The 13,746-nt window shown below is 41.3% G+C and overlaps 1 protein-coding gene across 1 annotated transcript in view; it reads right to left on the bottom strand.

Annotated features, from left to right (window-relative positions):
* Nucleotides 1-13,294, bottom strand: part of LOC118661972 (fibroblast activation protein alpha) — a 71,036-nt gene extending 57,742 nt beyond the window's left edge. The window contains 1 exon segment of the mRNA XM_036320534.1: nucleotides 13,204-13,294. Coding sequence (XP_036176427.1) covers nucleotides 13,204-13,294 — 91 coding nt within the window.
* Between the last annotated feature and the right edge of the window lie 452 nt (nucleotides 13,295-13,746).

The following is a 13,746-nucleotide window of genomic DNA, read 5'->3' as shown; positions in this document are numbered from 1 at the left end:
GTTACAAACAGAAAGTGAACCAGAAGAAAAGAAAGCCACATCATCTGGACAAATAATCTTAGAAATTCCAAGAGTAAAGATTTTCCATATAAAAGCTAACCTAAGGTAGCTTATAACTATGAACAAATTTCACTTATATTTAAGTTGTCCAAACAATTGTGTTTTTCAAACATGACTATGCTCAGAGCCCTGAAACAGATCTGCTCAAATGGATTGTATGGCAACCAACTTCCAATTTCCTTCATGTCCCTATTGCTATTTTTCATCCCTTCTCCAGGCCATTGCTTACAGAACCAAAACTTAGAAAAATGTCCTATACCTTGAATAGCATTTAGGAATCTGGTATTTGCCCATGTAAAAATAACACTGCTGAAGATGAGAGTTTTATCTTCCTGCTAAACTTTTCCAGAGCTTTCCATGACTCTTAGAATAAAGGTCAAAAGTGTTAGTCTGGACTATAGTCTCTCACTGGTCTAGATGGCCTGTCCCTCCAGCCCCTTCACTGGACTTTCTGTTCCTCAAATATTCATTTCTTTCTCTAGGGGGTTGGGGCGCTGCCCCCTGTCACGCACAGAGTAGGGGCGATAGGGGAGTTGGGGCACTGCCCCCTGTCACACACAGAGCAGGGCCGATCAGGGTGTTGGGGCGCCGCCACTCTCACACTCAGGGCAGGGCTGATGGGGAGGTCATGGCTCTACCCCATCACACACAGAGCAGGGCCCGTGGGGGGGGGGGGTTGGGGAGCTCCCCCCTATCAGGCACAGAGCAGGGCTGATCAGGGGGTTGGGGCGCCTTCCCCTGTCACGAACAGAGCAGGATGGATAGGGAGGCTGTGGCCCTGCCCCCTGTCACACACAGAGCCGCAGGGCAATCAGGGGGTTTGGGTGCTGCCCCCTGTCATGCTGACCCCGGTGCCGGGAAGCATATTACCCTTTTACTATATAGGGTAGAGGCCTGGTGCATGGGTGGGGCCGGCTGGTTTGCCCTGAAGGGTGTCCTGGATCAGGGTGGGGGTCCTGACTGGGGTGCCTGGCCATCCTGGGTGAGGGGATGATGGCTGTTTGCAGCTGGTCACACATCCTTCAGGGTGGGGGTCCCCACTGGGGTGCCTGGCCAGCCTGGATGAGGGGATGATGGCTATTTGCAGCTGGTCACACACCATTCAGGGTAGGGGTCCCCACTGGGGTGCCTGGCCAGTCTGGGTGAGGGGCTGAGGGCTGTTTTCAGGCTGGGAGTGACTGAAGTTTCCAACCACTCCTTTTTTTCTTTTTTTTTTTTTTTATTCTGGGCCAGCTTTACCTTGAGGCTTGGCTCCAGCTCTTAGGCCTCCCTGGCTGAAAGTAGGTTTCTGGCCTTTGCATACAATGTTGCAAATCTGCTGGCTGAAGTCCCGCGGTATTTGTTACAATGTTTGAAACTGCAGGCTCAGAGGCTTGCAGACGCAGGCGGAGAACGTTGGTTTCCTCTGTCACTGAGGCAACCAAGCCTCATGTTAGTTTCAAGCTGCCTGGCTGCCGGGCCATCTTGGCTGACAGTTAATTTGCATATCTCGCTGATTAGCCAATGAAAAGGGTAGAGGTCGTATGCCAATTACCATGTTTCTCTTTTATTAGTGTAGATGTGTTCATAGCAGCTATAAATGCCAATAATCTATATAGAGAACTTAGCATATGTCATGTTATGACTCAAGTTACCTGTATAGCAATTTTAATCATGCATTAATTATACTACTAATTACCATGATGATAATAAGCCACACCAGCACCCAAGAAGCAGTGAGTAAATGTATAGAAAATATATTCAGTGGAGCCAGTTCTATTTATTCAGAAATAGGGTTCATGCACAGATTTGGGTTTGGTGAGTATGAACCTCACATGTGGTGCAGGTGAGGTTCAGAGGTGTGATTGATTATGCTGGAGTCAGGTGGGACTCAGAAAGATACCAAATCAAATGGGAAGACTCTAAATAAGTCATTCTGCTCTTCCTGTTTATAAATGTAATGAAGTAATGTGTCTGCTCTGAGATGTTGCATTAGGTCACATATTCAGATGTATAAAACATAAAGTTTACTTAGAATTTTCAACCTTAGCTCTGGTTCTTTGTATATTGAGAAAGATTATAAGCATAGTAATGTTTCATTGCACTATCAATGCTGACCACTACCACCAGCCATCAGCAGAAATGACCTTCCAGTGGGCTCTATGAAAATGCTATTGGCTTATTGCTATCTCAACACTTAGCTCAATTTATTGAATATAAACATTCTGTCTTTATATTTCCATGAATTGTATAAGGCATAGGTCTTTATCCATGATAATAGAGTCTGTATTTGATTTTTCTCACTGTCATATGTCCAGTAGCTAGAATAATGCTTCACATACAGTGGGAGCATGATAAATATTTTTGAATGAAAAAAAATAAATCAACTTGACAGATTTTATGTTAACTTATTTTCACTAATTTCCCCCCAAAGATATACCTGCCCTTATTCTCTACCCTCCTATCCATGTGGTAAATTTCAACATGGATAGGCCCTAATTAAAAAATGTATCCAAATTTAGTCCCTGGAGTCACTTGGATGCTGTTTGAAAAATAGATTCCTAATCCTTATCTCAAACCTAATGGTTCATAATCTCTGGGGATGAGGTCCTGCTAACCTTCATTTTTACCAATAACCCCAGGATATTCTTCTGCAAAGAATCCAAACTTAGTGATTTCACTGAATCTATTCAGGGAATTGTACTTCATTATACCCCTGTGCCTCTCATTGGGATGCCCTTTGCCTTTAAACTCTTGGTATGTGGATGGGCATGGCCTGACTAGCAGTCCATACCTCATGGACATAGATACCCACAACTAAGTGTTGATCATGGCCTTCAATGAATGTTAATGATCTATTAACATTTATACCCCTATTCAGGGGTATTTATACCCCTATTCAGTCCTCTTGCCCACTATCTGTTCAGGCTACACTCAATTGGATTCTTCTTAAGTACATTTCCTCTGGCGATCCTTGAAGAATGAAAACAGCACAAGGGGTCTGATTCTGATCCAGATTAGATTTAAACAAGATTGCAGGGAATTACTGGGGGTTCTATTTTCTAGTGTCTTGAATGTGTGTGTATGTATGTAAATTAGTATAACATGTATCTCTATGATTAAACAAGTTCCTGTCACCTAAAAAAGATGCCACTAGTAATTATTGAATGAATAACTGGATTGTCATGCTCCTTACAAATAATCCTATATAATAAAAGAGAAACATGCAAATTAACCATCCTTCCTCTACATTCAAGCCACGCCCACAAGACATGCCCACCAGCCAATCAGGAGCAAGTATGCAAATTAACCCAACTAAGATGTCAGTGGCCACGGAGCTGGAGTGAGCAGGAGGCTTGGGTTGCCCCCGGTGACCGAGGAAGCCAAGCTTCCCGCCTGCCCTGGCCAGCCCTCGGCTCCTCTCAAGGCTACAAAGTTTCAATTATAGAAGATAAATAAATCCCAGAAAAAAAGAAAAAAAGGAGAGGCTGGGAGCTTGGGTCACCAGGGGGCATAGCCAGCCTGAAAACAGCCTTTAGCCCCTCACCCAGGCTGGCCAGGCACCCCAGCGGGAACCCCCACCCCGAAGGGGCAGTGGGCAGCGTAAAAACTGCCCTCAACCCCTCACCCAGGCTGGCCACACCCCCATGGGGTGAGGATACCCGCTGAGGGGCTTGGCCAGGCTGGCCAGACACCACAGTAGGGATCCCCACCCTGAAGGGGGTGTGGCCAGACTGAAAATGGCCCTCAGCCCCTCACCCAGGCTGGCCAGACACCACAGTAGGGACCCCTACCCTGAAGGGGGTGTGGCCAGCCTGCAAACAGCCATCAGCCCCTCACCCAGGCTGGCTACACCCCCATGGGGTGAGGGTCCCCTCTGGGGGGCTTGACCAGCCTGCAAACAGCCATCAGCCCCTCACCTAGGCTGGCCAGGCACCCCAGCGGGACCCCCACCCTGATCCAGGACATTCTTAAGGGCAAACCAGCCGGCCCCCACTCGTGCACCAGGCCTCTATCCTATATAATAAAAGGGTAATATGCAAATTGACCATAACAGCAGAACAACTGGGAATGACTGGTCACTATGACACACACTGACCACCAGGGGGCGGCAGATGCTCAATGCAGGAGATGCCCCCTGGTGGTCAGTGTGCTGCCACAGGGGGAGCTCTGCTCAGCCACAAGCCAGGCTGACAGCTGACAGCACAGCGGTGGTGGCAGGAGCCTCTCCCGCCTCCTCAGCAGTGCTAAGGATGTCTGACTGCAGCTTAGGCCTGCTCTCTGCTGGCAAGTAGACATCCCCCGAGGGCTCCCTGGCTGCCAGAGGTATGTCTGACTGCCAATTTAGGCCCAATCCCCCGGGGAGTGGACCTAAGCCAGTAGGTGGACATCCCCCGAGGGGTCCCAGACTGTGAGAGGGCACAGGCCGGGTTGAGGGACCCCCCTGAATGAACAAATTTTTGTGCACTGGGCCTCTAGTTATATTGAAATATAACCTTTTGGTTGTTTTGAAAGTTTAATTTTGACATGTATAATTGTTAAACTCTAAATATTTGAGCTGAAGCAGTAATGACTTCTGAAAACATCTCTCTTCTATATGTAACTGACACTTCCTTGATCAATACTTAATTATTCACAGTGTCCTTAGAGTCAACTTGGCCCATCTTTAGCACAGTTCCTCATACACCACTTAAACACTCTAATTAACTATACATTTGCATTTGAACTTATTAAAGCAAAGCTGAAAACTACTTCAATTATGAATCCAAGAAATTACAATTCACAGAAATGATTCACAAGTAATGATTCACTATTCTAATTCTTTTTTAAAACTTTGTGCTTATTCTTTATTAAGATTCTGTTTCTGTTTCTGCCATTTAATTTTCTAGTCCTGAAAAATTGGGAATAAGTGCCAGAGCAGAAGCATTCAATGTTAGCTCTAATACTTTTCACAAACTAAATGAGAAAATATGTTTTATTAAAGTGGGCACACAAATGGCAGGGTCCCTCTGTTCTCATTTCCGTATTTGATTCAGAACTGATGCTAAATAAGCCACTCTAAGGAAAGTGACGTGGGTTCCCAGGCACACCACACATGTCTGCAGAGAAACTATCTAGAAGAAGGCATCATCTCTAGCCATTGCTTCAAGTCATGTCTGTTTGTTTGTTTATTAGTTTTTCTTGAGTAAGCACCACAGGTGCAAATGTAGGAAATTTTAGAGTGTAGAATCTACTATTTAAAAACTAATATAAACAGAGGCAAAGAAGCATTGAACAGACTGTCAAACTACAGTGGGAAGGTAGGTAGGGTTGGGGAGGTAAGAGATAAACCAAAGGACTTGTATGTATGCATATAAGCACAATCAACAGTTGCAAGACACTGGGGTGTGTGGGATGGTGAGAGCAAGTTCCAGGGGCTAGGGGGGGCTAGGGGGTGGTCAATGGGGGCAATAAATGAGACATATGCACTACTATTCGTAATACCTTAAACAATAAAATAAAAAATAATGAATTAAAAAAACCCATGAATATATTTGAGCAAAAGCTGACAACTGGGAACAAATGGATCTGAGGTAGCTTTAAACAAATGATAGGAAGTATTGTAATTGATGAAGTTTTCATAAGTACCAAGCACTCTAAATGCATGGTCCCATGACATCCTCACTCACCTCTCTGAGATGGACTGTTATTAACTTCATTTTACAGATTAGGGCATGGGAATTAGAGGCAAAATAACTTGCTTAATACATGACAGAGCTGGGATTTAAATCCAGCTCCATCTGATTTTAGAGGCTGGGCACTTTATCACTATACTATGATTTAAAGCAAAAGAACATGTGTAATAAAATAACAAACAATAACAGCAAAACAAACCAAACAAAAATTAGGTCAAGAAGCAAGCAACACACCAGGGAGGTAGAATAATTATTCATGGAAACGTAGGCCCATTGAGCCTCCTTTGCCAGCTCATCTTCCTCTAATCTCTACCTTAAATTTTGGTATGGCTCATACTGGTGTTACTTGGGGTCTGAGGAAGAGCCCCTGTCCTCAGCCATTTCATTCTCCTGGGGTTTCCTTTATATATCTCTAGGCTGACTCACCCCACCACCTGACCTGACCCCCCCCCCCCCCCAATGGATTTCTCCTCTGAATTCCAGACCTGTATATTAAAGTTCTTCCTTGTCACCTATACTTGGCTGCCTTCTATATGTGGCCTGACCAGGGACTGAACCGGCAACCTTTCGGTGCACAGGACGATGCTCAACCAACTGAGCCACTCCGGCCATGCATATTTTGTTCTTTTAAAGAGTCTTATCACATCAGTGTTTCTACCAACTATAAAATCATAATATGTATTAAAAATTTTAATTTAGACACTAAGAAATTATTTTTATTATTAATAGGAATAAAGGTTTAAAATGATTTTGTTATTCTGTTTATACTACATAATTTTTGTTAGTTCACCAGGATACTAAAATGAACAATAACTTCTTTTCTCTACTTAAAATGGGCAGTAAGCCCTAGCCAGTTTGGCACCGTGGATAGAGGATTGGCCCTCATACTGAAGAGTCCCGGGTTCAATTCCAGTGAAGGGCACATACCTTAGTTACAGGCTCAATCCCCAGCCCTGGTTGGTGCACGTGTGGAAGGCAACCAATCGATGTGTCTTTCTCACATCAATCTTTCTCTCTTTCTGTCTTTTCCCATCCCTCCCACTCTCTCTAAACATCAATAGAAAAATATCATCCGGTGAGGATTAACAACAAAAAAAGGCAATAAATTTGAAAAAGGCTAATTAGTATTTGAATATTATATGAAAATATCATTTCAATTGTGCCTACTATGTTAATTATTGTTATATTTGAAAGCTCTGCATGACTGTCTCTGTTTCTTAAGAACTTTGAGCTCTGATTCCACATTCCTGATTTGAGCTTTAGAACACGTATTTCTTAAGGTGTATTTATGATTAGCTATTCTTGTATAAGTTGTAATACAATTTGCTTAGGAAATAGGAGACAGGTAAACTCCTCTACTTTATGGAAATCATCCAAAGACTTGGATTATTTTCTAAATTATTTAAAATTTGGCAAAACTCAAAGCAAGTTTGCAAAGATTCATCTTCTGTGATTTTAAAATCCAAGGGCAAATCAGAGAAATATAATCTGCAAAGTTGATTTATTTACCCTCACCTCAAAAGCTCTTTTATATTTGTGAACTTTCTAAACCCTTTAGACTTCTCCATATTTCCTCCAAAAGAACAGTGAATAAATAAGCTTAAAAAACTCTTAAGATGTTTGAGGGAGTCTGTTTCACAGTTCTAAATGTTGATACTGGGAAAATTTCAAGCCTTAAAAACATATTCTCATCTCCTGTGAAGATGGTTTCATCTCACATATATCTTATATTCTAAAAAGTGGTTGTTGAAGTTATAGTAATAGTAACAATAATAATAACAACAATGGATTTCTGACTAAAACACGGACATTCTAAATGATATTCTTACAAAATATTGTTTTCTATCTAAATTTCACATATCTTCTGAAATAAATCGAACTTCCTGTTTATAGGTTGATGTTCAACTACTGGGCAACACTGGCTGGGCCACTCCAGTTGTTCTTGATAGCACTTTTAAGAATTTGAAATATTCTGTTAATTTATTTGTTTACCTATTTACTATCAAACTGTTCTTTCTTAATGGTAGAGACTTTGTCATTCATGCCTTAGACAACAGGAAAGTACTTAGTAAATAATTGTGGGACAAATAATCCAAGTGTCCAGGGGCCACAGTGGACAGGACACTGTGGATAATAGATGACTATGGGATACTAATCTCAGGTTTTTCATATTCAGTAGTTATTTTTAAACTCATCATATATGTTTTTGGTGTGTGTGTGTGTGTATGTGTGTGTTTGTGTGTGTGTGTTTTTCAGCCCAAGGGTTAAAAATCCAATGTTTATCGACTTCAGGCTGATACTGTGAATGAATATGGCATCTTGTACATAATTAAATAGAAAGTTGTGGGAAACTGGAGAAAGCATTGCCCATCTGAAGGCACCTGCTTCTTAGCTAACTATTACCATGGGCCCATTGCTGCCAGATTTAATATTTAAAGAGAAGCCAAAAATATAAATTTTTCTATGAAATCCTCTGATTTTTTAAAGTTGGTGGCTATTACAAAGTTTTACAAAACACAGCAGGCCCAAAACAACAACGGCAAAAGGAAAAGCGTTGAAAGGCGGACAGGAGGACTGCAGGGGGATCTGAGAGGCACCCCCTCCGTTGTTTCTTTCCCTCAACTTCACTCTCCATTTCGCCCCTCCCCCAACTCCCTCTATCTTTTCTCTTCTTTTCTTCGTTTGCCTCAGAACTTATGATGTCTCCTATGAGTTCCTTGTACACAAAAGTTTCTAAAAAATATATGTTGTTTTAATAATAGATACAGAGGCAGAGCTGCCTCAAACAGATTGTCAAACTGCAGCGGGAAGGCCGGGGAGGGTTGCAGGGCAGGAGGTAGGGGGGTAAGAGATCAACTAAAGGACTTGTATGCATGCATAGAAGCATAACCAGTGGACATAAGACATTGGGGGATAGGGGAGGCTAGGGGACTGTCTAGGGCGGGGGGATAAAATGGACACATATGTAATACCCTTTGTAATACTTTAAGCAATAAAAAAAAAAAAATCCCTAAAACATCCCCATGGGCTATAAAATATATATATATATATATATATATATATATATATATATATATATATATATATATGTTGTTTTTGATCCAAGGTGATGGGGAATAGGAACAGGGATGATACCCAAGGATAAAGACACCCCGTCACACACACACTCTCAGAATTAAGAACATTGTTGAAATTGAAATATATCGCACAGAGGGGCCTAGTCATCATTGTTGTGTGCATGTGTATATGAGGGTGAAGAATACGGTGAAATTCTAGCTGCCACTTGTTAAGTAGCTACTGCATGTTAGAAATTATAGAAAAATAATAGCTGGCATTTATTGAGTGTTTGCTCATCACCATATGAGAAACTCAACACTCAATAGAATTCAAGGAGAGAGTAGATGACTCCTACATTTCACTTCACAAATGAATTTCACAAAGGTAGGTCCAGGAATTCAGAAACTGCGAATCATGAAGCAAGACCGTATAGAATTTACTTTGGAAATTCTGGAGCCTCTGTCACTTTGCAATTTTTGTTTTCTGTTTCTTTGGCTTTTGTTATTGTCACCTCTGTAAATCTCTTGAAACAAGGCCTGTGTGTTTCTTTTGGGGGTTGACAACATTGAAGGGAAGGTGTGGAGCTCAGTTTCCATTCTCCGCCTGGTTGTATCTTCACACAGGAAGAAGGGTGGTGCTTGGGAAGGCGAGAGAAAGTAAATCGAGGCAGGAGAATAGAACAGCCATCAGTTTGATGGGAATAGGCTGAGGCCAAGGAGGACAGCCTGGGACTAAGAGGTAGAAACCCATATGTGTTTTCCATTTGGGTGAAAATAAAAATGGGAAATTTTGAAAGTTTCAAAAAAAAAAAAGTTGACCCTTATTTTTATTACTATGTGAGTGATCTAAATGGATTTTTCTCATTCCACCACCACATTTTCCTATTTGTTCATAAAATTCTGCCTAAATTCTCCACAGCCCTTTGCATCCCGAGGTTGGTGTTCCCTGGGCCTCTCTCTCCACAGAAGAGCCCCTGTCATTTCTTCTTTGACCTAGACCTGGTGGGGAACAACAGAAACCCCGACCTCCTGTTGGTGGTGAGGCCATGCACCCACTCTGGATTCTTACCCCGACTTTCAGAGGGAAATCTAGACTGCTGAATCTCTATTTCCCCGGCACTTGGCACAACGATGGGCAAGTAGTCAGTGGGACTTAATTCCTCAATATATAAATGAATAAATGAATGTTTCTGAAGTGGGTTTTTAACTTTCTCCAAAGAAGACTGTTCTTATGTTGTTAGCACATCATACTGGGCTAAGAATACAAGGGCATCTAAGGTAAATGTGAGGTAATGGAGCTTCTGAGAAAGCTTGAAAAGGCCAACTAGGAGCTTCCTTCCCTTCGAATTCTCTGTTCCTTCTCCTCCCTCCTCTTTCCCTTCTCCTGCTTTGCCACCTTAGATCCTATCTCACCAGGCACTGGGCAGTTGTGAGAGTGAGAACTGGACCTGAAGCTCTAGACCAGTGATGGTGAACCTATGACACGCGTGTCAGAGGTGATACGCGAACTCATTTTTTTGGTTGATTTTTCTTTGTTAAATGGCATTTAAATATATAAAATAAATATCAAAAATATAAATCTTTTTTTACCATGGTTGCAAATATCAAAAAAATTTCTATATGTGACACGGCACCAGAGTTAAGTTAGGGTTTTTCAAAATGCTGACACGCCGAGCTCAAAAGGTTCGCCATCACTGGTGTAGACTAAGGATGATTGAGGAGTGGGGTGTGGGAAGAAGGAGGGAGGTCAGAGGATCCACTTCAAATCAGGGCTGTCTATACCACTGCCTGGAGGGAGGAGGGCTTCCTCTGGCCTACTCTGCAAAGTAGGGGAGTGAATGGTTCCAGTACAAGTCATTTAAGTGACATTCTGAGCAGTTTTTCAGCCAATTTAGAATAGAAAGAGAATGGTATTATGGACAAAAAGTGTAATTCTCAACTTTTTAATAAATTTTCTGTTTCTGGATGAATAATAAAATTCCTCTTAAAGTTTAATTTTATTACTTCACTCTACAAGGAAATTAATTTGCTCTGAGAATTATCCCATTGGTTGAAACAGAAAACTAGGTTTTAAATGACATAGACTTTTATAATATATGTACTTTATGACATACATTTATGTACATGTTATACATGTCTAAACTTGGAGAGAAGGTAAGGATTAGGGTTATAAATAACTAGAGGCCTGGTGCACGAAATTCATGCATGGGGGCGTGGGGTGAGGGGTGGGGTGAGGTTCCTCAACCTGGCCTGAATCCTCTTGCAATCCGGGACCCCTTGGGGGATGTCAGGCCTAAACCAGCAGTAGGACATCCCTCTCACAATATGGGATGCTGCATGCACCAGTGACCATAATTTTCATATAGGTGGAAGGCATCTTGCTGTTGTATGGGCAGCTAGATGCTCTGATTATAAAAAGTAGTACATAACATGAGCCTTCTGAGGCAGTAGTACCATTCTACCCATCTTATGGGTGGAAAAACTGAAACAGAGAGAAGTTAAGTAATTGGCTTTTTCACACAGTTATAAGTGTCAGAATCAGGGCTGACCACAAAATGTGCAAGCCATAGTCCATGCATGTCATTGCTGCATCATCCTGTTTTTTCAGTGTTAGAGTAGCCTTGCCAGGTTTTAATTTTTAAATCTAAAAGACTGTTCCCAATATATAGGGTAGGTTCCCTAGGCCTGGCCAGCGATCAGGGCCATCTGTGGGGCTACCGGTAGGCAGGGCAATCAGGGGCCCCCTGCTGGCACCCACCTTGACTGGCAGCCTGACACTGCCCACTGATCACTGCTGCAGGTCACCTCCCTCCAGGTCAGGGGCAGCTCCTGTGTTGAGCGCCTGCCCCAAGGTGGTCAATGCACATCATAGCAACTGGTCATTCCGCCATTCAGTTGATTTGCATGTTAGGGTTTTATTATGTAGGATTACACAAATATCTATGTGGGCATATACTTATATATTATTTATAAATATGTAACTATAGTATATTTCCTATTAGAAATTATGGCTCAAATTCCAAAGTGCTAAGGCAAGCCATCCTTGCCTGTGGACATGGAAGCAGGCTCACAAGTTAGTCCATACACTTTCTCCTCAGAATATTCATTTCTGAGGAAGCAACATGTTGATTTCAAGTACTGGGGGTTTCTTTTAAAATCAGGAGCTAATTCTGAACACATTGGCATTCAACGGGTCAATGGGACCTAATATGTCGCCTGACAATTGCTGGCATGAGGGAAATATGGCTCCCAAGCCACTGAGGTAAAACACTGATCTGGAAACAATTTTAACTTGAAAAAATATAAAAAGTATGGATGCACACAATACCTCTCAACAGCCTAAGAATAATTGTGTGCTGGCAGAGAGCAGGAAATGGATTGAAGATTAACACTGAAGATACAAGCACAATGCCTTCATCATATTGACTAACCTCTTCATTTTGTAATTCTGTGAAAGTCCCATGAGCATTTTGAATTTTTCAAAATATTTTCTGTATTCTAATTTTTAAAGCAATGGATCATTTAGGACTCCTACATTCTTTAGCTAAAGATTTGTCATTTATTTTCCTTTACTGACAGTTAACTTTTAACCAAAGGTATTCCCCACCGTAGCTATTATAAGCTTTTAATAATTGTTGCTACATACTTTTCCCTCAAAGCACAAGACCTGTTATTGTTGCGTTTTTCTCCTGGTTCAGAATTTGAGCTTCTCTTCATAACTTTTACAGAAACATACTTTTAATATTGCTGGATAATGTACAGACAGAGTCTTAATTTAAATTTAAACTACCCCCTATCAGTCTATAGTATCTTCCAACTTTCAGCAAAGGGAGGTTGATGTTAATCTAAACCCTTTTTAAAAGAATTTATTTATCACTAAACATAATGCTTGTTTAATAGTTTTTCATTTTCTAATTTAATTGTTCATTGCTACTGCATCTAGAACAACAATTTTAGTTTTTCTATACAGCTATACTCAAGATCTCTATTCTAGACCGCCTTTCTAAATTTTTGAAAAGACTCATAATAAAACAAACAAACACAAAGCCATAGTTTCTGTTTTAACTTTTCAATTCATACTCAGTTTTACTTTCCATGAGGCAATCCATTCAAGCAACGTTAGTCAAAAAATATCGCCTCTAAAGGTCTGTCAAAGCTTGTAATTTAGTTTATATTTGGGGAGGTGTGGGAATGATACAGAAAGTGCTTAGGTTTTTCTATTGCTGAAATCATATTGGAAATCTCTTTCTGCTCCTGCCTTAAATTCCTCATGATTTCTGGTTGCACAAGGACATATCTGTGAGCTTATAAGTCTTCATGGAAATAACAGGCTTACTTTGGAAAATAAGCACTTTGGAAATGTTCAGTCACTCGTGACCATGTGTTAGTGCATTTTCCAAGGCTGACAGAGAAAATCGGAGAAAAGTTCTTACCTCTCAAAGGACGGAAGGCAATGCACATCACCAATAAAGCAAGCACAGCAGAGGTGGCAATTCCAAATAAGATTTTTAACCATGTCTACATAAAATAAAAATGAATTAGATATACATCCAGTTTCTGCTAAGTAGTAGAAAACACAAAATTTTGTTTGCCGTTAAATCTTAGTTCTCCTTAACACAAACTTTTGATAGTCTCCCACTGGTCTGGCTCTAATTGCTGGAATTTTTCCAGCTCCACACAGACAAATGTTTCTACAGTATATTTAGAATAATCTCCCAATCTCAACCCACTCCAGGAAGTACATACTTATGGACAAATCCTCACCTTCTAAACAATATAAAACATTGTTCGCACTCAATTCTGCCAGCCCTCATTCTTTAGCAACACCTGAGTTTGCATGTACTAACCTTCATTTTTCCAGATGTTTGTGAAAGTCAGCTAATTCTGACTTCGGAGCGTGGGTCACTGCATCTGTGAAAACCGTTGAAAGGAAGCAAGTCTGTCTTTAGAGTTGGAAGAGGAAGCTAGGACAAGGT

This window comes from Myotis myotis, unplaced genomic scaffold (genome assembly GCF_014108235.1).
Source record: "Myotis myotis isolate mMyoMyo1 unplaced genomic scaffold, mMyoMyo1.p scaffold_m19_p_8, whole genome shotgun sequence".
Lineage (NCBI taxonomy): Eukaryota > Metazoa > Chordata > Mammalia > Chiroptera > Vespertilionidae > Myotis > Myotis myotis.
Note: the sequence above shows the minus strand (reverse complement) of the source record. Positions and strands in the feature narration are given on the sequence as shown.